This window comes from Peromyscus leucopus, chromosome 20 (assembly GCF_004664715.2).
Source record: "Peromyscus leucopus breed LL Stock chromosome 20, UCI_PerLeu_2.1, whole genome shotgun sequence".
Taxonomy (NCBI): domain Eukaryota; kingdom Metazoa; phylum Chordata; class Mammalia; order Rodentia; family Cricetidae; genus Peromyscus; species Peromyscus leucopus.
The window spans coordinates 2,793,260-2,814,273 of record NC_051080.1 but is presented as its reverse complement, the minus strand read 5'-3'; the positions used below and the strand labels follow the sequence as shown (position 1 = coordinate 2,814,273).

Genomic DNA, 21,014 nt, shown 5'->3' with positions numbered 1-21,014 from the left:
CCAGGCTTCCTTTGGGCTTCCTGAAGTTAGCCTCCCCCGTAACGTCCAGGTCGCCTGCCTCATCCCAGCCTCTGAGCGTTCCACACTTGCTCTGTGTCTGCAGAAGCTAAGACACTCACGGCTTCTTGTCATGCCAACGATTAGCTACACTGAGACCTTTGAGATGAGTAGACCCAAGTTCCATCCTGGTCCTGCCCCCGCCCCTCTCTGTCTCACACACACACACACACACACACTAAACTACTTCCCAGGATACAAGGCACAGATGTGACGGGTGGGTAAGCAGCTGCCCTCTGTTGAGAGGGACAGTGGAAGAGCCACAGCTTCCCAGGATTCTAGCATGGTATTTTGATGGCCCCTGAAATGTGGGAAAAAAACAGAAACAAAAACAAAAACAAAACCAGCCTGGAAACCTCCTCAGACCAGTTCTGCCGCAGGGGCACATCCCTGCCCTAGCCACCCGCCTCTCACCTCCGTCACCACAGTTCTGGTGGCTGCTCAAGTTGTTCTTAAGGAGCTCACACTCCCCGTTCCTGCCTTGGAAGGCCAGGACTTCATAGGTGGGACTGCAGAGTTGGATATCCTAGCAAATTCTGAGGGTATCAGCTGGGCTGGAGCGGGGGCCACCCAGGGAACCTCCCCTCACTCCTGTTGGGGGTAAGGACATGTTTGTCCCTGTCCAGCCCCGCTACCACTCAGCAAATGCACGTAGAATAGAATGGTGTCCGGGCTCCAGTGCATTTGAGCCCCGATGCGTGGACAGACTCAATCATCTGCCTCCACCTCTCGGGCAGCCCGGGTTCCAGGAAGGCCAGTGTTCCCAGTCATGCCAGCAACATCTCAGGAGACCCTGGAGCACAAACAGGAGAGAAAGACAGAAGAACAGATGGGGACCCCTGTGGCCCACACCAGGGAACCAGGACAGGATACTGACCTCCTTCTCCATAGCAATGGCTAAAAGTACACTCATGAGTCACCACTATCCAAGTAATAATCAGCTAAACCCTGAACCCTGAACCCTGAACCCTGCTCCTGGTCTTCCTTTTCTCTCCAGCTCCCCAATTTATTTCTTGCCTGACCCTTCAGGCCCCTCACCTGCCAGAGGAGCCTGTCTGGCCGGAGCACATGCCGTGGTCGGAACCCCCTGGTCTTTGTTCTTTGAGGCCAGGACTCTTCGTTGTGGAGAAATATTCTGGGTCTGAAAGGAGTGGACAAGGCTTGGCCTCTCTCTCCGGAGCCCTTGGCCCTACCAACACCGACTTCTAGAGATGTGGGCCGTACTCATACAGTATTGCCCCATGTGGACATGCCATCCGCCAGGACCGCAGGGGCCTGCGTGATCACAGACGTGCCGATGACATGGATGTCACAGATCCCTGATGAACACGGACAAGCCACACCTACAAGCACAAAGCACACACGCACCCCCTTAGCCACGCAGGCACACAAACATAGATGTGGAAAGCAGCACCCTCTTCTCCTGGGGTCCCAGGCCCTCTGCCCCTCCTGCCTGTGCCTCTGGCATCATGCGCTATTCTCCTCATTGTCTGTGGGGCAGAGTCTGTGTGACCATGTGATGCGGGAGTCAGGGAGGGGGGCGCGGGGGAGCCCAAGGCTTGTCCCAGTCTTCCTGTCAGCCCCAGGTGGCTTCCTTGACTGTGGTTCTGCTAAGGAGAGGAGAGAGGTGAGCAGACCCGGACTCAACTCCTTGCAGCCTGTTTGCTCCAGACCTGTACTGGGGAACAAGGGACAGAGGCCTGTGGGTTTGGGGTCCAGGAAACAAGAGCTTTCCTGAGGGCCCTCAGTCCCAGGCCCTCCCGTCCTGGGAAGGGCAGAGCCTGGGCAAGGATGCTGGAGGGGTGGGAAAGGGGCAGGATTTATGGCATTTCCCCTCCAGCTGGAAACAAAGGCAGATTCCTGTGTCCTGCGTGAGCAATCCGGTCCCACCCTCCCGAGTGGCTGGAGCTGAAGGAAATACCTCTGGCCTCTGGCCTCACCCAGCCACTTGGCTCCTCTTCCTAACAGTCTCCCTCCTAGCTGGGGCTATTACCTACTCCCAGATCCCAGAGACCCTCCGTCCAGTGAGCGATGGCCACCTTAAGCCCTCAGTCTCTTCTCAGAACTCACTCTGTAGCCCAGGCTGGCCTCGAACTCACAGAGATCGGCCTGCCTCTGCCTCCCAAGTGCTGGGATTAAAGGTGTGCGCCACCACTGCCCGGCTCCATTCCATAATTTAAGAGAAGCAAAACTCAGCTCATTCCCTGCCTCTTCCCTCCTTTGGTTTGCCCCCACCTCACTTACACTGGTGTAAAAATGGGCATACACTTTGTAGGGCCTGGTGCAAAACAAAATTATGTGTCCTTTGTCCCAACACCATTTAGAATATTTTAAAGAATTTCAAGATGGCAGCAGAAGGGCATTAGGTCAAGCACGGAATGTCTGTGCGTGCCTGGCCTTGGTCTCTCTCAAGAGTGAAGCTTGACCCAGGTTTGGGGCAAGCGCCTGGAATCCTAGCTCTGGTGAGGTGGCGACCATGAGATCTCATGTTCAAGGCCAGTCTTGGATTTTAGGGATCTTTCTTTAAAAAACAAAACAAAACAAACACACAAAAAACCCCACAATTGCCGGGCGTTGGTGGCGCACGCCTTTAATCCCAGCACTCGGGAGGCAGAGCCAGGTGGATCTCTGTGAGTTCGAGGCCAGCCTGGGCTACCAAGTGAGCTCCAGGAAAAGGTGCAAAGCTACACAGAGAAACCCTGTCTCGAAAAACCAAAACAAACAAACAAAAACCCCACAATTAAGAACTTAATGCACATAGCTGGGCCCTGAAAGGTCAGAGTTCGCTGCCTGGCCTCCACATCAAGTCCACTGTCACCAGTCACTGGAAAGGACCTCCTGGAAGTTCTCCACACCTCTGCTTCACGCACTGCTGGGAAGTTCTGTGCCTCAGATTCTAACTCAGAATCCTCTGGGCCTGCCTGTTTCATCCCGTTCTGTCCTTGCTGAATGTGGGGAACAGCTGGGCCCTATGAGCAATTAATTCTTGTAGACTTGGACAGCGTCTGTAATTCCTTTTCTATGTCCTCACTGGCCTGAGGCCCTAGTGCTTTCTCCAGCTCCGTGTCCTCCCTCCAACACCCGCCCCCGAGGTTCCCTGTGCACTGTGGGAGACTTGGATTCACAAGAGCTGCTAATGCACATTGTCCAGAAGGCTGGGGCGGGGGAGGGATGGGGGGCCACCCCCATGCACATCTTCTCTTCTACCTCCTAAATCTACCTCACAAGCCTGCCCACAGAAACGCTCCCATCCCCACCGACACTTATCAGCCACTATGGAGCTCTGGACCTTGAGCTCCTAGATCCGCCTTCCCAAGGAGGCAGGCCTTGGGCTACAGAGGTCCCCTGGGTCCTGTCCCAGGGCCCTCACTCCCACTCCTTAAGACAGAGACACACAGGCTGGAGACTGAGAGAGGTTGGCCGGAAGCCATAGCAGGCAGGAGTGGGTGTGAAGATGGCCTTGTCGCCAGGCTCCCGGTTCTACAGCTAATGGAGTGGGCCACCGTGGCCTCCGCACCTGGGGACGTGGGTCCTGTGATCCCACAGTACGCCTACAGGCTGCAGGACGGTCCGCCCTGATGCTGAAATTAGGTTGTGCTGGGGCTCTGGAAATTCTCGAGGCTCACAATTCAAGAAGCTGCCACAGTGTGTGTGTGTGTGTGTGTGTGTGTGTGTGTGTGTGTGTGTGTTGGGGGGGGAGGTTCAGCAGAGGAAGTGACCTCAGTCTGAACCGCTAGCCATTGTCTCCCCCAGCCTCTATTCCCGCCAGAGGCTCAGACCGAGGAACTAAGGTAGGCACCATCTTTCTCTGTGTGTAAGATGGTCCACCGTGTACCATGCTCATTAACACGGGGGGGGGGGGGGGGGACGACTGAACCCCTGGAGGTGTGTGTTACTAGGGCTACAGCAACTAGCTTGGATTCTCAGCCGGTGGTTGCACTTCAGATTGTGGATACTCACACAGGCTAAGAACAAAACTCAAGTCTTGCCAAGGAAGGCCTAGACTTTCACCCACACTCCCAGCCTGTACAGCAGGGTCAGGAGGAAGACTGTCCCTCATCATCACCACCGGAGCCCTTCTGCCTCGCTCCCTAGCTGCATGCCCCAGCCCCAGAAGGCTCCATGCCCCAAATTCTGAAGCCCATCTGGTGGTTACCCACCCCCACCCCTCACCCCTGCATCCCGTGGTTGAGGTCCCACCCTTGCTGGACAGAAAGTCCAAAGCAGCCTCTCCCTCCATCTGGCCTCCCCTGATGCAGAGGGCAACTGCCAAGCCCTGAGGGCCTCGCAGGAGACTGACTCAGAATGGACCTATCTGGACCAATCCGGGCCTCTTTAGCCCTAGGCTGACCGTTGATGGCCAGGACTGAGAAGAGGGTGAAGGGGCTGGAGCTGGGAGGCAGAAAGACCGAAGACGACCGACCGACCGGGAGTCCCAAAGGGTGGAGCTAACTTTTGACCAGACCCTCCCAGCCCAAACTCGGCTCTCTCTGCCCGGTTCCTCAGCATCCCGAGAACCTGGAGTGAGGTAGGTGAGGACAGGTAAGTGGGCTGCTCCGTGGCGCAGCTCCCTCCTGAGTCGGGAATCCAGGTTTCTGCCTCTCGGTGCGCGCTACCCTCATCCCCTCTCGGGGCCCAGGGTGACGCCTCGGCTACCGGCTCGGTCCCTGCAGCCCTGCCCCGGGACCCACGGGACCCCCTTGCCCAGGTTCGAGGCCCCTCCCCTTCGGGGGCGTGTGGGGGCGCTGGGGCAGCCCCACCGGGGTGTGCAGCCCCTCCGGAGCGCCGGGCCCTGCGGCCGGGAGGCGTGCTGGGCAATAGGAAACGGGTTATTAGGAGGGAGTGGTGGAGTCGGGCCAGGCAGGAAGAAGCTAGAATAAGAAGCATTTTTGCTCCAGCCCCTTCCCAGTCCCGGGAGGCCGCCGCGCCAGCAGCGCGCGCGGATCGAGCCCTTCCCCGGCCCCAGGCCGGCTCCGGACGGACGTGAGACCCCGGCCGGGCGCCTCCGGGGAGGAGAGGCGGGGGCCCTGCCGCCCCGTCCAAAGGTGAGTCGAGGTCGCATTGGGCCGAGCGGGACGACCGGTCCCTGATCTCGGTGGACCTTTCCTTCGCACGGATCTCAGAGACCTCTCCGGCAGCGGCGGGGCAGCGCGTGGAGGGGTCAGTTTTAGCTGGACAAGAGAGCCAGCAGCCCCCCCCCCATTGTGGACACACACACCTGCCTCTTAATCCCACCTGAGAATGGGAGGGAGCCGGATGGGGAACCAAAGACTTTTACTCTTGCTAGGTGTCCTGAGGCCTTTAGCTTCTCTTCCCCGGTCCCTGTCCGTTCACTTAACTCTCTCTTCTATGCTTATCTGTGAAAATAAAGTAGGCCGAAGGATTCGTCGTCCCCCCCCCCCCGCGGTGCTCCCATGTCCCTCCAGGATGCTGGGTTAACCTAGGGTGACTTCCCACCCTGCTGAAACGCCTCACAGAGCCCACGTTTTTCCCAGACCAGCTTTTGCTAAGGAACTTGCCATTACAAGGCTATCCTCCCGAATCTTACCTCTAGCCCTAGAAGGTCACAGAACTCCCCTGCCGCGGGTGTCCTTTCCATCCAGGCTAAAGGGAATCCTAGCCCTTCCCCAAGGCTGGGATCCCAGACTGTCAGTCTGTCCTGGAGAGGACTGCTCAGGCTGGCTGCTTTCTTAGGCCTTCCTCCGGTGGACACGTTCCTGTTTATGAGCAGCCTCAGTTCAGAGTTAGGGTCGGCCCTCTCTGACCCCTCAGCTACCCTGCCCCGCTCCCTGTCTCCTCAGTTATCTTTCTATGTAGTGTGTGGTTTTTCTCGCACAACCTATCAGGTGGGAGATCACTGTGACCCCACTTGTAAAAGAGAGGCCCGCTTCAGGCTTTGGTCAATGACACCGGGGGACATCATCATGGCTGGGTTGTTTCTTTGAGATGGAACTGGCCTCAGATTCTCAATCCTCCTGCCTCAGGAGGCCCCTGAGAGCTAGGGTTACAGGTATGCGCCATCACACCTGGCTTTTCATGCCACTTAACACATTGCCAAGTAACTCTTCCACATTTGCCTAGGAAACGTCACTGTTCTTGTGCCCAGCTCGTAACTGTGGGCAGTAGAGACCGGGCTTGGTCAGAGCCGGTATGTTGACCTCTGACCTGCACAGGAGCCTCCCCCGATCTGCAGTTTCCCTGTCGGTGGGGATTTCAGTGACTTACCATCAACTGTGGTGTGAAAATAGTTCACAGGAACTTCCGCAAATAAGGGATTTTTAAATGCATCCTGTCTCCGGAGGGTAGGGAAATCTCACGTTACCTGCCACACGCATCACCGTTGTCTATGTATCCGTGCCGCACACTTTACCCGCCTGTTGCTGGTCACCCCGTAGCTGTCAGGGTGATCAGACTGACCGTGCATCGCTGCACTTGTGGTCGAGTAACCTTTATATCACTTAACAACGGCCCAAAGTGCAAGCGCAGTGCCGTGGGCGGGTCGGACGCGCCAAGGAGAAACTAAGGCGCTTCCTTTAAGCAGAAAGGCAAAGGTAAAGACAAACGCTCAAGAGTGTCATTGTGGTCGTTGTGTTTTCTTATCGATGTCAATATCTTCTGTGCCTAATACACGAATTAAACTTTAGTGTAGGTATGGTTATGAGCAGAGAGGAACAGGACAGGCAGTTTGGCCATCTGTGGTTTCAGGTACCCAGTGTGGTTTGGAGATGCATCACCTCAGATGGGGGGCGGACATTGCACTGTACCACTTGGCAGATGCCTAAGACTCTAAAACCCAGGCTGGTTCTGCTGTCTCCCCACCACTGCAGAGTTAATAGACTTTGAGGTGAGTGCTGAAGGCAGTCCTGTGAACAGCGGGGTCTGTGAGGCCCAGTGAGTGCTGAGTGTGGAAGGCAGTTGAGTTTATCACAGCACTCTCTGCCTGGGGACAGTGTGTGGAAGGGCCCTGCCGCCGGTGGAAGCAGGAGAAAGACTGACAGCCACCATCCAGGCACACCTCCCTCTGGGTCTTCACCTGAGGCCCAAAGACTGAGAAGTCTGGCAATGAACAGTCTGGGCAATGGCAACACTGTGCAGTGAAACCTGAGGAGGGTACCAGTCAGTGACATCAGAGGGACACATTGCTAATGTCGGCTGAGACCCGTGAGCCTTTGTCCTGGGGCTCATCTAACTCTAGACAAATAGGGGAATAGCAATGATTACGAAGGATTTGCTGTTGGCCACCTACGTTTACCAAGTCCTGCTCAGCACCCGTTCCCCGTAGGGGTGATGAGGCTCCGAAGAGACGGACCACTGAGGGGCAGTGCCTCGCACAGGGTGAGAACTCAGAGTAGTTTGCCTGCGCTAACTTAACGTTTGAAAGTCATCTAACATTTGCGACCTCTGGCCAACAGTGGCGATGCTCCTGTCCACAGATGATCTTCCACGCAGTTCTGCTAAGGAATAAAGGGGAACCATAAAACCCAGATTACACCCCGCCCCATGCTTAAGCTGGGATGGGACGCGGTCAGTGCCATCACATCCCCAGGGCTGGACCAGGAGTGACTTCTGCATTACTGCTGACCTTCCCCTAGGCTGCTGACTCTCTTCTCCCACACCCATGCTTACCCTCACTCCTCGGCAGCGCCGCCGAGCCTCTGGTCTTGTGTTATTCTCTTTCTTCCCACAGAGATGGGGAGGCACCTAGAAGGAACCAAGAGCCTCTTCCCTCCGGGGCCCACGTCCACCCACCCAGCGATGCCCTGTGAAATGAATGAAAGCAGGGAGAGGTCTGGCTCTGTGCCAGACACCTTCCTCAAAGCCTGGTGCACACCCAGATGGATCAGGATTCCCTGGGGGAACTGTTTGCAAACACATGCTTCTCTTTTCTCTCCTTTTTTAAATCCCCTTCTCCCTTGGTTTTTGGAGTCATGGTCTTGTTCCGTCACTGAGGCTGGCCCCAGCATTTGAAGTCTTATTTGGTATTCCCCATCCTCCTGTCTCAGCCTCCAGAGTGCTGGGTCACAGGCACATTACCACCGTACCCACCCAAAGTACGCTCCTCGCTGGTCTCAGACACTGTGGCATGGGTGACAGAGCAAAGGATCTACGTAGCTAGCCCACCGTGGAAGATTCCCATATGCGGTGGAGAGGCAGGGGCACATGGGAGCAGTCAGGGAGGTGGACGCTTGTCCCAGAAGGATGTCTCCTTGTTAGCCATTCCCACCTCATGGCCCCTCCTCAGCTACTTTCCGGCCAGGTGAAGTCTGCCAATGATGGCCTCGGGACCCCTGCAGAGTGCTTGTCTGAGTCTTAACTGGCCTCTGGCGGGGGCAAGAGGCAGAAGGTCAGGCAGAGGCTGGAACGCAGCTGCAGCAGCCCAGGTCTCTATTTCCTCCCCCGGACCGGGCCTCTGGGGCAGAGGAAACCCAGGCAGGAAGGCCAGGGCTGCCACTAGCCAGAAAGGCCCACCAAGCCCCCCGGCCTGACCCTAGACATCCTGCTCCCTCATCTTGGGTCTTCGTTTGGTACCAAGATTGGAACATGGGCCTCTGTAGTGTGTGTGACTGTGTGTCCAGCCCTTCTCACGTCTCATCACAGGACACTCCATGTGTCAGCTCCCCGAGCTGGGAATCCAGCCTGTACACTCAGCTGTTGACAGTCTGTGCTTCTGTCTGACCCCTGGCCCTCCTGCTACAGGCTCAGCCCCTACCTACCCTCTGGTCCCGAGGCTTTGAGAAGTGAAGATGGGCACAGCTCTAAGGCCGTAGCTGATCGGGGTCCGAGTTTCGGGTTGTCACAGACCAGAATCACTCCTCTGGCCAGTGTTCATCAAACTTCTGAAGAGTCAGACCCCAGGCGACTCTGCAAGGTCAGACATTCAGTGCCTAAGTGTGTTTCACTTCCTATACCAGTGGCCCTTCCCCCACCCTTCCCCAGGACAAGAAGAGAGAAGGGGGCCCAGACGGCTCTGAGGGGGACGCAGACCCCATACACCTGGGCACTGTCAGGCTGGGCATGGCTGCTGCGTGCCTGGGGATGAAGAGGGGGCGCTGACCCCCCTGGCTCAGGACAGAGAGAAGGAGCGGTGGGGGAGGGGGTTCCAGAGTCCCTTGTGGGACTCCTGGTACCGCAAGAGGATTCTAATACCTGGAGGGGAGGGTTCTAACTCCTCCCCTGGCTAAGCCTTCCCCCCTCCTCAAAAACCGGAGCTGGGAGGGGAGGGGGACTAAGGGAGTCACGATGCCACATGAGCTTGGTGATCTGATTTTGATTCCCCAGACTCATGTAAAGGTAGAAGGACAGAACCAGCTCCCCAGAACTGCCCTCTGACCTCCACACTGGTACCTTGGCACATGGGCCCTTAAACACATACGCAATAATAACCGAATGATATGAAAAACATAATAATAAAATCATGAAACTGGAGCTGGGGTTGATGGTTTGTAAGGTCCCGGCTCCAGGTGGCCCCTTTAGACCCTGTCCTTCTCCCAGCCTGCCCTGGGCTCCCTGCTGTGCGTGACTCCAGCCTGTCCCTATCCAGACCCAATCTAAACAATCTTGATTCCTGTTGCCGGCCTGGCGGGACCCTGAATGGCAGGAAGTGAAGACAGGAGCCTGTTTATGTTTGAAGCAGCCAGGCATAGGGGGGTGAGGGGGAGCACTGGGAAAGGGTGGGCAGGGGTGGAGGCTGGAGGGGTGGGCAGATGGCAGAGGACAGAGAGGAGCTAGGAAAGAGATCTTCTTTCCTCTGCAGCTGTGCCCTTCTGCAGCGCGCCTACCCGGGACCCCGCCCCAGCCTGCTCTTGTCTGAGCTCAGCCATGGGGCACAGAGCCGGGGTCCCCTCTGGCTCTCATCATTTAAACACAGCTCTCCACCCTTCACCCCCAACAGATGGTTTCCATGGGGAAGTGAAGCAGGACTTCCCTTGCAGGCCCCGCCCACAAGTCGGACGTAGGAGTGGGGAGGTGGCTTCCCTGCCTCCCCCCCCACAAAAAAACTCCCAGTGATTTCCTCCTGGTAGGAGGGGACCTTGCTCACCACGGCTGTCACATTTTGCAGATCTCACCAGATCTCACCGTATCTCTTCTCCTCCTGTCTCCAAGGACCATGACCTCGGAGATCCCCAGAAAGGGCCTTCTGATGCTGCTGGTGGCCTTGGGCCTGACCAAGGGTGAGTGTGGGAGGGGCAGTGTGGAAACAGGGGTCTGAATGGAGGAGGCGCCTATGGACTCGACCCCCAGGAGCCTGGCTGGAGGGCAGACAGTAGGTGCCTATAGACTCGACCCCCAGGAGCCTGGCTGGAGGGCAGACAGTAGGTGCCTATGGACTCGACCCCCAGGAGCCTGGCTGGAGGGCAGACAGTAGGTGCCTATGGACTCGACCCCCAGCTGCTCCAGCCCTCCTTTTTATCTTGATACTGACTTGCAGGCTGAGGTTCCTTCCAGGATAGACCCTGCATCTTGAGTGGAGGGTGTAGGGGTGTGAACGGGGAGAGCCCGGGACCAGGGCGGGACCTGTAGATGGGAGAGGAGGTCCCCACACAGGCGGTAGACCAAAGCTGGCTTCTCCGTCTCCACGGCCTGCGTGGCTGGGGTTAAGGCTCAGAGGGAAGGACAGTAAGGGGATGGAATGAAAGGACCAGGTCTTGAGGGGTCTGCCTCTGAGACAGAAGGGACAGGAGGCAGAAGTGGCCGGCCTCCTCGGAGTGCCTGAATTTCTCCCGTCTCCCAGGAGGCGTGGTGAAGGCCTCCAGGGATCAGCTGGTGAATTGCACTTGTGAGAACCCACACTGCAAGAAGCCGACCTGCCAGGGGGCATGGTGCACCGTGGTGCTGGTTCGCGAACAGGGCGGGCACCCCCAGGTCCATCGGGGCTGCGGGAACATGAACCCGGAACTCTGCCTGGGGCGACCCACCGAGTTCGTCAACCACCACTGCTGTTACCGGTCCTTCTGCAACCACAACGTGTCCCTGGTGCTGGAGGGTATGTCCAGGGGCCCCGCCGCTGTCCCCCATCGCCTCAGACGCTGCCCTCTCTGCCCCGCTTTCTTCTCACGCCCTGGCCCATACAGAGAGGGTGTGGGGAGGCTGGGATCTAACCACTGTCAGAGTGGTCCGGCTCAGGGTCAGGAGAGATGGCCTGGTCGTCCCCCTCCCACAGCCACCCAAACTCCTTCTGAAGAGCCAGATGAAACCCCCCCGCTGCTTCCGATCTTGGGTTCCGTGCTGGCCTTGCTGGTCCTGGTGGCCTTGGGTGCTCTGGGCTTGTGGCGTGTCCGAAGAAGGCAGGAGAAGCAGCGGGGTCTGCACAGCGACCTGGGCGAGTCCAGCCTCATCCTGAAGGCATCCGAGCAGGGAGACAGCATGTTGGGGGTATGGACCGCCTGGGACCCAGGGTGGAGGGTGGGTATGTCCACGGGAGCAGCTATCTCAGGGGGCCACCCAAAGACGGCAGTGAGAACCTAGCCGTGGTGTAACCGTGGGACGGCGGTGGAGAAAGGGGCTGTGGCTGATGAGGGCCGCCACTCAGCGACCATGTGGTATCCCTAGGACTTGCTGGACAGTGACTGCACCACGGGCAGTGGCTCGGGACTCCCCTTCCTGGTGCAGAGGACGGTGGCCCGGCAGGTCGCGCTGGTGGAGTGCGTGGGTGAGCAGTGAGCCAGCCGGGGACAGGGACCAAAGACTGGAGAGGTCGGGGAGCACTTGCTCTCCAGGATCACAAGTGGGTCTAGCCTGGGGTCAGAACAAGGGATCCCGCTGGGCAGGGAGTGGGTCTAGCCTGGGCCAGAATAAGGGATTCCGCTGGGCAGAGTGGGTCTAGCCTGGGCCAGAATAAGGGATTCTGCTGGGCAGGGAGTGGGTTGGTTACGGGCCAAGGTAAGGTCCTCCTGCAAGGACAAGTGTGAGGTAATAAGCTAAGGGTAGCCAAAGCTGGGGCAGGATGTGGATTAAGTGACGTATGAATTCGGGATCAGGGAGAGACTATGGCTCAGAGGGTGAAGGCCCATGCTATCAAACCTGACGGGCCAAGTTCAATCCCTGGTGCACACTTGGTGAGAACCGCCTCCCTCATGTAGTCCTCTCACTCCACATGTGATCCTAGTCAGTGTGCCTTACACACATGCGTGCACACAAAGAAATAAACGTAATTTTAAAAACTCTTAAAAGCTGGACATGGGGGCTCATGCGTTTAATCCCAGCAACACTCAGGAGGCAAAGGCAGGAAGATTTCTGTGAGTTCAAGGCCAGCTTGGTCTAGATGGCAAGTTCCAAGTCGGCCAGTGACACACAGTGAGACCCTGTTTAAAAAAAAAAAAAAGGAAAAATTCAGGTTTTGCAGAAGGGGTTTTCATAGCACCTAGAGTTGGGGGGTGGGGTTTCTAGGACCGTGTGTATCTAGTGTGTGACCCTTGCTCTCCCCTTGGCCATTGGATCAGGAAAGGGCCGATATGGCGAGGTGTGGCGTGGTTCGTGGCATGGTGAGAGTGTGGCCGTCAAGATTTTCTCCTCACGAGATGAACAGTCCTGGTTCCGGGAGACGGAGATCTACAACACAGTTCTGCTTAGGCACGACAACATCCTAGGCAAGGAGGGGACACAGAATCCGCTATTCCACACCTAGGTGCTCCAAGCCCCTCAGCTCAGGGCTGGAAGACACGGAGCTCTGCGCGTTGGTCTAACCCTGAGCGACTCCCAGACCCCTCGGCCCTCGGTTCCCCTCTCCACCCCTTCCTCCTCGGTGCTTTGGCTGACTCACACCTTCTGCTTCCAGGCTTCATCGCCTCCGACATGACCTCGCGCAACTCAAGCACGCAGCTGTGGCTCATCACCCACTTCCACGAGCACGGCTCGCTCTACGACTTTCTGCAGAGGCAGCCGCTGGAGCCGCAGCTGGCCCTGAGGCTGGCTGTGTCGGCGGCCTGCGGCCTGGCACACCTGCATGTGGAGATCTTTGGCACTCAAGGCAAACCAGCCATCGCCCACCGGGACCTCAAGAGCCGCAATGTGCTGGTCAAGAGCGACTTGCAATGTTGCATTGCGGACCTGGGTGAGCAGGAGGGAAGGGGTGGGGCTTCGCAGGTGGGCGGGGCTTGTGTGCTCGGCTCTGCCCGTTTCTGTAGGGGAGAGAATTAGTACTTCAAAACCTGTTTCCAAGCCGGGGCACTCAGGAGGCAGAGGCAGGTGGATCTCTGAGTTAGAGGCCAGCCTGGTCTACAGAGGGAGTTCTAGGATAGCCAGGGCTACATAGAAAGACCCTGTCTCCAAAAGAATTGTTTCCGGCCCAGACTCCTTCCACTATTCACCCGACTTCCGGAAAAGGGACAGGGAGGTAGGAACCTGTGTCTCACCCTGACTTCTCTGAGAACACGGCTCCTTCCAACCCACCTCAAAGTTCTACTGTGTGAAGTGGGTATCATAATGCATGCTTTGCCTGAGAATGCTATAAAGCAAAGGGTACACGGGACGGACGGTCTCCCTCCGGCCACCTCAGGGCAGGCCTCCATTGCCCGGCTCTCCTGCGTCTATCCGTTTCCATCCCCACTGCATCTGCCTCTAGCCTGGACTTCCCAGTGTGGGGATGGCCACCTTCTGTGGGAGCCCTGGAGGACTGACGAGCCCACTGCCCACAGGACTGGCTGTGATGCACTCCCAGGGGAGTGATTACCTGGACATTGGCAACAACCCCCGAGTGGGGACCAAGAGGTACATGGCACCCGAGGTGCTGGATGAACAGATCCGGACTGACTGCTTTGAGTCATACAAGTGGACAGATGTTTGGGCCTTCGGCTTGGTGCTGTGGGAGATCGCCCGGCGGACCATCATCAATGGTGAGGGCCCAGTATATGCAGTGTGTGTGTGTGTGTGTGTGTGTGTGTGTGTGTGTGTGTGTGTGGACAGAGACTGGGCTTCCTTATGTGGGCTGGTGCTTGTGACCTGAGGGTTTGAGATTAGATCTCCCAGCATCCCTTCACTGCTATGTATCAATTAGTTCAGCCCAAATGGACTTTTAAGGTTCATCTGAACCTGTGAGGGTGTGGATCTGACCTTGAAGTCTTGAGTTAGAAACAAACAAAAACCCATAAATATTCAGAACTGGGGATGTAGCTCAGTGGTAGAATGCTTGCCTAGCATGTCCAAGGCCATGGGTTTCGATACTGAGCATGGGGGTGGGGTGGGACAGGGCAGCAGCTAGGCTAGCGTTTATTGAGATTAACGGTGTGCCACAACGACTACTCTGAAGGTGTCGTCGTATTGAAGTCTCCTGTTTGGTAGGAGGTGGCATTGGTCAGTCCGATTTCCTGGATTCGGTTTCAGCTTTTGTTATGACAGTGAGCATTTTAGCCTCTCTGTGCCTGCCTGCTTCCTCATTTGTGAAATCAGAATTAAAAACATAACTGTAGCCGCAGAACTGATCCAAATTAAGTATTTAGAACAATATCTAGAAGCTGGACTTGGTGGCCCACACTTGTGATCTCAGTACTCAGGAGGCAGAAGTACTGCTCCGAGTTCAAGGCCAGCCTGGTCTATATAAAGAGAGTTTCAGATCAACCAGGGCTACACCGAGAGACCCTGAAAAAAAAAAAAAAAGAAAGAGGCAAAACAAACAAACAAACAAACAGTGCCTGGAGCTAAATATTGTCACCGTGTGAAAGTACCTACGTAATATTATTCCGTTTTATAAGAAGAGTCTAGGTTTCCAGTTCACTAGAGGCAGCATTCGGTCTTAAGCCAGCCACCTGATTCTGGGCCAGTGCCCTCTGTCACTGTGGCAATTCAATGTTGACTCTTGATTCCTTGATTTCTTTGCTCACACGTACGCTATCTGGTGTCTGCTCTGCCTGCCTGTGGCGGCCTCATCGCTACCGCTGATTGCCGTGGGAGACCCTGCCTTGGAAAGGCTGGTAGAAACACCTGTCCTGTGCTGCCCTGTGCAGCCCTGGGGTTGATGGCCTCTCAGTCCCAGGGTAGGGTTGACTGCTGCAATGCATAGCTTTTGTGGAGGCTGTCTAGGACCAGGGTTGCCAGAGTCCTGGAATTTTAGGACAACCCCCAGGCCAGACTAGAGCCCTCTCGTTTCCTGAGCATCCACCGGGAGCCAGCCTTTTGCAGCCCCACTCTTCCTCAGTGGTCCCCTGTTGACAGCAGAGATCTGGGTGTCACCACTCTCTCCTCGGGTCTCCCAGGAGTTCCAATCCCTGGGCATGAACCGCTGCAATCGGCCCTGGGAGGCTGGAGTTGGGGAAGGGGCACCTGGATGAAACCAAAGACCTCTTGGGCCTGGCTGCAGGCAGGAAAGGAAGGGCTGACGGATCGGCCTTGGGCTCCTGGGGCGGAGGGGAAACTGTCAGCTCCACAGACTCCCAGTGCATTATAAACACTGTAATCTGGTGTCAGCCCCGGCACTGATTAAAGGCTCATTAGACACGCTCAGGCCTCTGCAAATCACTGATTAGGGCGCCAGCGGCACAGGGGCGGCCTGGAAGCCCGCCACGCCACCGGGAGAACAGCTGGTGAGGGCCTCATTGAAGTCGTGGCTGCATGGTCACAAAAGCAGCCTGGGGTTGGGCAGCAGGAAGAGGCATGGGACTGCCTCTGACCCCACAGACACACCTTTCAAAAAGGCTCCTATTTAGGTACCCTCAGGATAACGTGGGGGGGGGGGGCGGGACAACACTGTTGGCTGTGTGATCTGCAGAGGCATGAGCCTTCCCTGATGCTAAGTAAATAGTACATAGGCCAGGGAATAAATCTTTTCCTCTTAGGAGAGGTGTTTTTTTTTTTTTTTTTTTTTTTTTTTTTTTTTTTCTCCTGTCCTTTGTCCCTGTCCCAGATGTACCATAGATGCAGCTGAGATGTCAGAAGCACAGGTTTGGTGTTGCATTTCGGCCTTGAGTCCCTCCTCTGTCACTTACCACCTGTCGATCCTTAGAGACAAGTCACAGTCTTTAGAGCCACTGTTCTAGTTAGTGAAGTGGACCTACGGTGTCACGGTCCCCGCAGGCTGCCGTGAGGGTGGCATGCAGAGCGCCAAGGACCCTGCCTGACCCGCAGCAAGTGCTCTGGGACCCCAGCTGTTAGTGTCATCAGTCAGGGAGTGGTACCCAGGCCCAGGACGGAAGAGAGCGGAAGGTGGAAATGAGATCCAGCCTAGGGCGCCGACGAGATGGGTTTTATGTCCTGAGTCCGCTAGGACTGGCTAGGCTCCCTGAGTCTGGTGCTTCTCAGCCTGCGTTTCTTCATCCGTGACAGGCTTGGTATACTACGCACAGCGCGGAGCTACCATGAGGTCTAATGGGAAAGTGTGCAATGTGCTTATTAAAGCAAAGACTACCTGGGAAACACAAAATACACAGTAATTCCCTGCGCTGCATACAGTTATGATGTCATAGGGTAGGACCCCTCTAGGGAGCAGTATGGTCAGACAGCTAGCCCCAGGTCCCTTGGGACAGAAACCAGGCAAAGTTGTCCTCTGGATGCTCTCTGGTCTCCTTAAGTCCCAAGTAATCACCCTATCCTCCTTGAATCCCCAGGCATTGTGGAAGATTACAGGCCACCCTTCTATGACATGGTACCTAATGACCCCAGCTTTGAAGATATGAAAAAGGTGGTGTGCACTGACCAGCAGACTCCCACCATTCCTAACCGGCTGGCTGCAGATCCGGTAAGGCCTCTGCTGGGGCTGGGCTGGGGCTGGGCTGGGCAGGGGCTGGGCTGAGGCTGGGGCTGGGGCTGGGCAGGGGCTGGGCTGAGGCTGGGCTGGGACTGGGCAGGGGCTGAGCTGGGCTGAGGCTGGGCTGGGCAGAGGCTGGGCTGAGCTGGGCTGAGGCTGGGCTGAGCTGGGCTGAGGCTGGGCAGGGGCTGGGCTGAAGCTGGGGCTGGGCTGAGGCTGGGCTGAGCTGGGCTGGGCAGGGGCTGGGCTGAGGCTGGGCTGAGGCTGGGCTGGGGCTGGGCTGAGGCTGGGCTGGGCTGGGCTGAGCTGGGCTGGGCTGGCTGGGGCTGGGCAGAGGCTGGGGCTTGACTGAGGCTGGGCTGAGGCTGGGGCTGGGCTGAGGCTGGGGCTTGACTGAGGCTGGGCTGAGGCTGGGCTGGGGATGGCATGGCATGGATTGGGGTTGATTCTTAGCTGGGATTTCTGGGTTTAGGATCTTGGCTCCACAGCCTCTGTTTCTTGGATAGATCTTGGGTGTTCTGGGTGTTCCCCACACACCTGGCCTGTGCATCTCTCACCTTTCTTGGACCTTCTGGTCAATCTAAGATTTTCAGAACTTCTTACCTTACCTGTGAGAATCAGAGGGCCTCTGCTAAACTTCTCCTGTTAGGTTTTTTGTTGTTGTTGATTTTTATTTTATTTTTCAAGACATTCCATACTTACACAAAGCAATATATGTATGTACAAACATATGTTACATATATAATATAATAATATAATATAAATGCTTCTAAATATTCACTCTCAGACATGTACACACAAACACATGTAGGGAGAAGCTTGGTATCTTGAAGACAAAAGTTGTTTTTTAGCTTACTTGTTTTTGTTTTTGTTTTTTTGAGACAGGGTTTCTCTGTGTAGTTTTGGTGCCTGTCCTGGATCTTGCTATATAGCCCAGGCTGGCTTTGAACTCACAGAGATCCGCCTGCCTGCCTCCTTAGTGCTGGGATTAAAGGTGTGTGCCACCACCGCCTGGCCCTTTTTTTTTTTTTTTTTTTTTTTTTGAGACAGAAGTCTTACTATGTAGCCCTTTAAAAATCATTTTAAGATTTTTAAGAGCTGAGTGTGGCAGGACAGGCCTTAATCCTAGCACTTGGGAGGCAGGGGCAGGTAGATCTCTGAGTTTGAGGCCAGCCTGGTCTACAGAGTGAGTTCCAAGACAGCCAGGACTACACAGAGAAACTCTGTCTCAAATAAATAAATAAATAAATAAATAAATAAATAAATAAATAAATAATAAAATTCTTCTTGCAATTTCATACAAACATAATGTATTTCTACTATTCTCCCCTTTTTATCCTCTCTTATTCCCCCTCCTTCAGCCCCTCCTCTTCCAAGAAGTCTACCTCCAACCGCTCACTCTAATATCCCACTTTAGTACCTGGCATTACACTAAAACTCAATGAATTTTTACTGAAAGATAATGAATATATGGACGTGTACATAAGAGGCCACACAGATGCTCTCCTGTGCACACACATCTCCTCACTCTTAGGACCCAGAGGAGGCAGGCTGCCATATCCAGAGGCCACTGAGCTTTGGGGATAGGCTCCTTCTGGACAGAGGCCCTTTGGGGGCAGTGCCCGCCATTGCCCCACTCACAGTCACAGTACCCTGTGCACCAGGTCTCAGGCTTCCAGAAACACCCTTCGCAGCGGTTCCTGCAAGAGGTGGGCGTGGGGCCAGGTGCTCCACGGAGGCTGCTCACCAGGGCGGGCTCGAACCTCCACCTCCTCCCCTGCTCTCTCCTGCTTGCCGTCTGCCACCACCCTTCGCACGCTCCCTCTCCCTCCTTCCGTCTGTCCATCCTTCCATCTGTCCATCCCTCCTCACCCTTCCCTTCTCCCTCTGTCCTGTCCAACACTCGCCCATCCTGGCTCTTCTCCTGCTGTGTCTCCGGTCCTAAGCCATGGCCTCCTCACGCTGCGCCCCCTTTCCATCCTCCTGACTGATGTCCCTCTCCTCCGCCTGCCTCTCACCCCCAGGTCCTCTCCGGGCTGGCCCAGATGATGCGGGAGTGCTGGTACCCGAACCCCTCTGCCCGCCTCACTGCGCTGCGCATCAAGAAGACGTTGCAGAAGCTTAGCCACCATCCGGAGAAACCCAAAGTGACTCACTAGCCTAGGCTCACTGGACTTCCTCCGCCTGAAGTGTGTGGTGGGGCAGCAGACGTACCCTGTCTGCTGGGTAGAGGTGGTGTGAGTGTGCACGCGGCCCTATGTGTGCCTGCCTGCCCAGCTTGGCCCCCGGCCCATCCAGCCAAAAATACAGCTGGGCTGAAATTCGATCGGCTTTCGTCTGGCCTGCTCAGAGTGGCCGGCTCTCTGACGCCTGGCTGGGCTCCCCGGCCCCAAGGCCAGCAGGGTACACCCCTACCACTCCCAGGGCAGGGTAGCCAAGCCAGGGAATCCCGGGCCCAGATGCTGGGCTTGCACTGTCCTCTACCCTGGGTCAACCTTACTGCCCCACCGGAGCAGCCAGGATGGCACAGGGGCCGTCTGACTTCGGCAGACACTCCATCCTGCCCGGGCCCAGGGGAAGATGCTGAGGCCTCAGTTTCCCACTGTGGGTTCTTATCACTTCCACGATGCCTTTCAGTCATCCTGGCTGGTGAATGCCAGTCTCTCAGGAGAGGTGGCGTCGGACCCCGCTACCCTCTGCTCCTTTACCATCCGAGCTGTCTTGTTAGGGTGTTGAAACCCAAGGGTCCTGTGAGGAGAAGGAAGGAGGAGGAGAGGACAGCCAGCATTGCCACGTTCAACAGGAGAGGGACCTGGCTGTCTTGGGATCTTAGACTTGGCCCTGGTGTCCGTTGAGGTTTCTCTGACCCCGATTTTCACGGAAGCTCAGCCCGGGACTCTTGTCAACGGCCCCTCCCCTTTCGTTTGCCTCAAGCTGGGGTTTGGAATAACTGAGTCCAGGATAGCCTAAGCCCTCCTGGTAGACTCCCCAGCCCCCTGTTCTGGCCTGAAGCTATACTCGGGGCCCCCCTGGGACTCAGGCAGCACTGGACCCTCTGAGTCCCTCTGTGGCTTGGCCTTCTTTGTCTCAGGGCTCAGGGGTGGCTTCCTCTGGGCTCTCCAAGGCTGAAAAGAAAATTTGGCTCCTGTCAAGACGTCTCCAGCTACCAGGGTTCTGCTCCCTCCTGGCCTTGACTCTGGCCGAAGCCCACACCCTAGGCCAGGCTTCGGAAAGTGTACCTCAGGAGAACTTGGCCTAGGAAAACATCAAAAGTCTGGCATTTAGAAATGTGAAGGGTCTATACCCATGTGCTGAACAAGTGAAACTGAAGCCTGGCAGACAGACTGAGGAGAAGTGGGTTGTAGACAAGGCATAAGGGGGAGAGTGGGGGGCTCAGGCCTAAGATCATCCTCAATCTTAGGAAGACCTGGCCTACAAACCCTTGGCCATCATCGCAGAGAGACAGGACGGCTAGCCCTGCTACACACACACACACACACACACACACACACACACACACACACACACACACACACACACACACACACACACACACACACACACACACACCGTGACACCGTGGGTGCCTCTGTTGTGTGTCTCCCCCCGCCCCCCACTACTGTTTCTCAAGCCTATCTCGGCATGTACAGGGACCAAGGAGAAACCAGGAACTGAAACCAGATGAAAACAGAAAGTAGACCAGCGTTTCCCAGACCAGCGGGGCCCCGTTGGATGACTCTCTGGTCACTGGAGCCAGGGAATCGCCTTCCTGCCTGAAGGATTTTATTTCTACTGGACTTGGGAACAAATTCATCTTTGGACTCCACAGCCAGCTCCTCCAGGGCTCGGAAATCCGAAGTGGAGAGCATCTGAGGGAGGGGTTTGAGTGACAGGGGACGTGCGTGGAAAGGACAGGGGGCTCTCCAGAGACAACTGTCTCCAAATGCTTCTAAGTGCAGGTGTGCGGGTGGAACCCACCTTTCTGTACTTAGAGATACAGTTTACGGGGCACACTTAGCCGGCCACACGCATGTAGTAGGTCCTCAATAAACCGTAGTTGACCCCTGAGTTCCTGCTTCGTCTTCTAAGGCTAGTATCTCCGCAGTGGTCCAGCTGCAGAGGTCCAGAGAGAACCCGAGGGCACGGGAAGTAGAGGGTCCCAAAGCACACATCACCAAATCGCCCTTGGACAAGGCCGCTCTGGAAGGCTCCCTTACCTAGAACCGCGCTGAGGCTCAGACTTGAGATCCCAGCCCGGGTGGGGAGCAGCCTGAGCCACGCC

At 56.3% G+C, this 21,014-nt stretch overlaps 1 protein-coding gene across 7 annotated transcripts; it reads left to right on the top strand.

The window, feature by feature from the left end:
• Nucleotides 1–4,504: 4,504 nt before the first annotated feature.
• Nucleotides 4,505–20,800, top strand: Acvrl1 (activin A receptor like type 1). 7 transcript variants are annotated; one of them, XM_037197351.1, is made up of 11 exons: nt 4,505–4,585; nt 8,755–8,926; nt 10,118–10,229; nt 10,790–11,041; nt 11,219–11,430; nt 11,608–11,707; nt 12,498–12,644; nt 12,833–13,108; nt 13,692–13,889; nt 16,593–16,723; nt 18,757–20,800. In XM_037197351.1, the coding sequence occupies exons 3-11, from the start codon at nt 10,166–10,168 to the stop codon at nt 18,889–18,891; spliced, it is 1,515 nt and encodes a 504-aa protein (XP_037053246.1). In that variant the 5' UTR covers nt 4,505–4,585; nt 8,755–8,926; nt 10,118–10,165; the 3' UTR covers nt 18,892–20,800. The 7 variants fall into 7 exon arrangements, with proteins under 7 accessions (XP_037053246.1, XP_028730361.1, XP_028730365.1 ...); XM_028874528.2 differs by having other exon boundaries at nt 4,529–4,599; XM_028874530.2 differs by lacking the exon at nt 4,505–4,585 and adding an exon at nt 5,015–5,102 and having other exon boundaries at nt 10,162–10,229.
• The last annotated feature ends 214 nt before the right edge of the window (nt 20,801–21,014 follow it).

Excerpts from the sequence above, each read along its gene's own strand:
- Acvrl1 (XM_037197351.1), top strand. The coding sequence starts at position 10,166 with ATGACCTCGGAGATCCCCAGAAAGGGCCTTCTGATGCTGCTGGTGGCC. Across the intron at positions 11,431-11,607 it reads AGGGAGACAGCATGTTGGGG|GACTTGCTGGACAGTGACTG; the intron begins GTATGGACCGCC and ends TGGTATCCCTAG. Across the intron at positions 13,109-13,691 it reads ATGTTGCATTGCGGACCTGG|GACTGGCTGTGATGCACTCC; the intron begins GTGAGCAGGAGG and ends CACTGCCCACAG.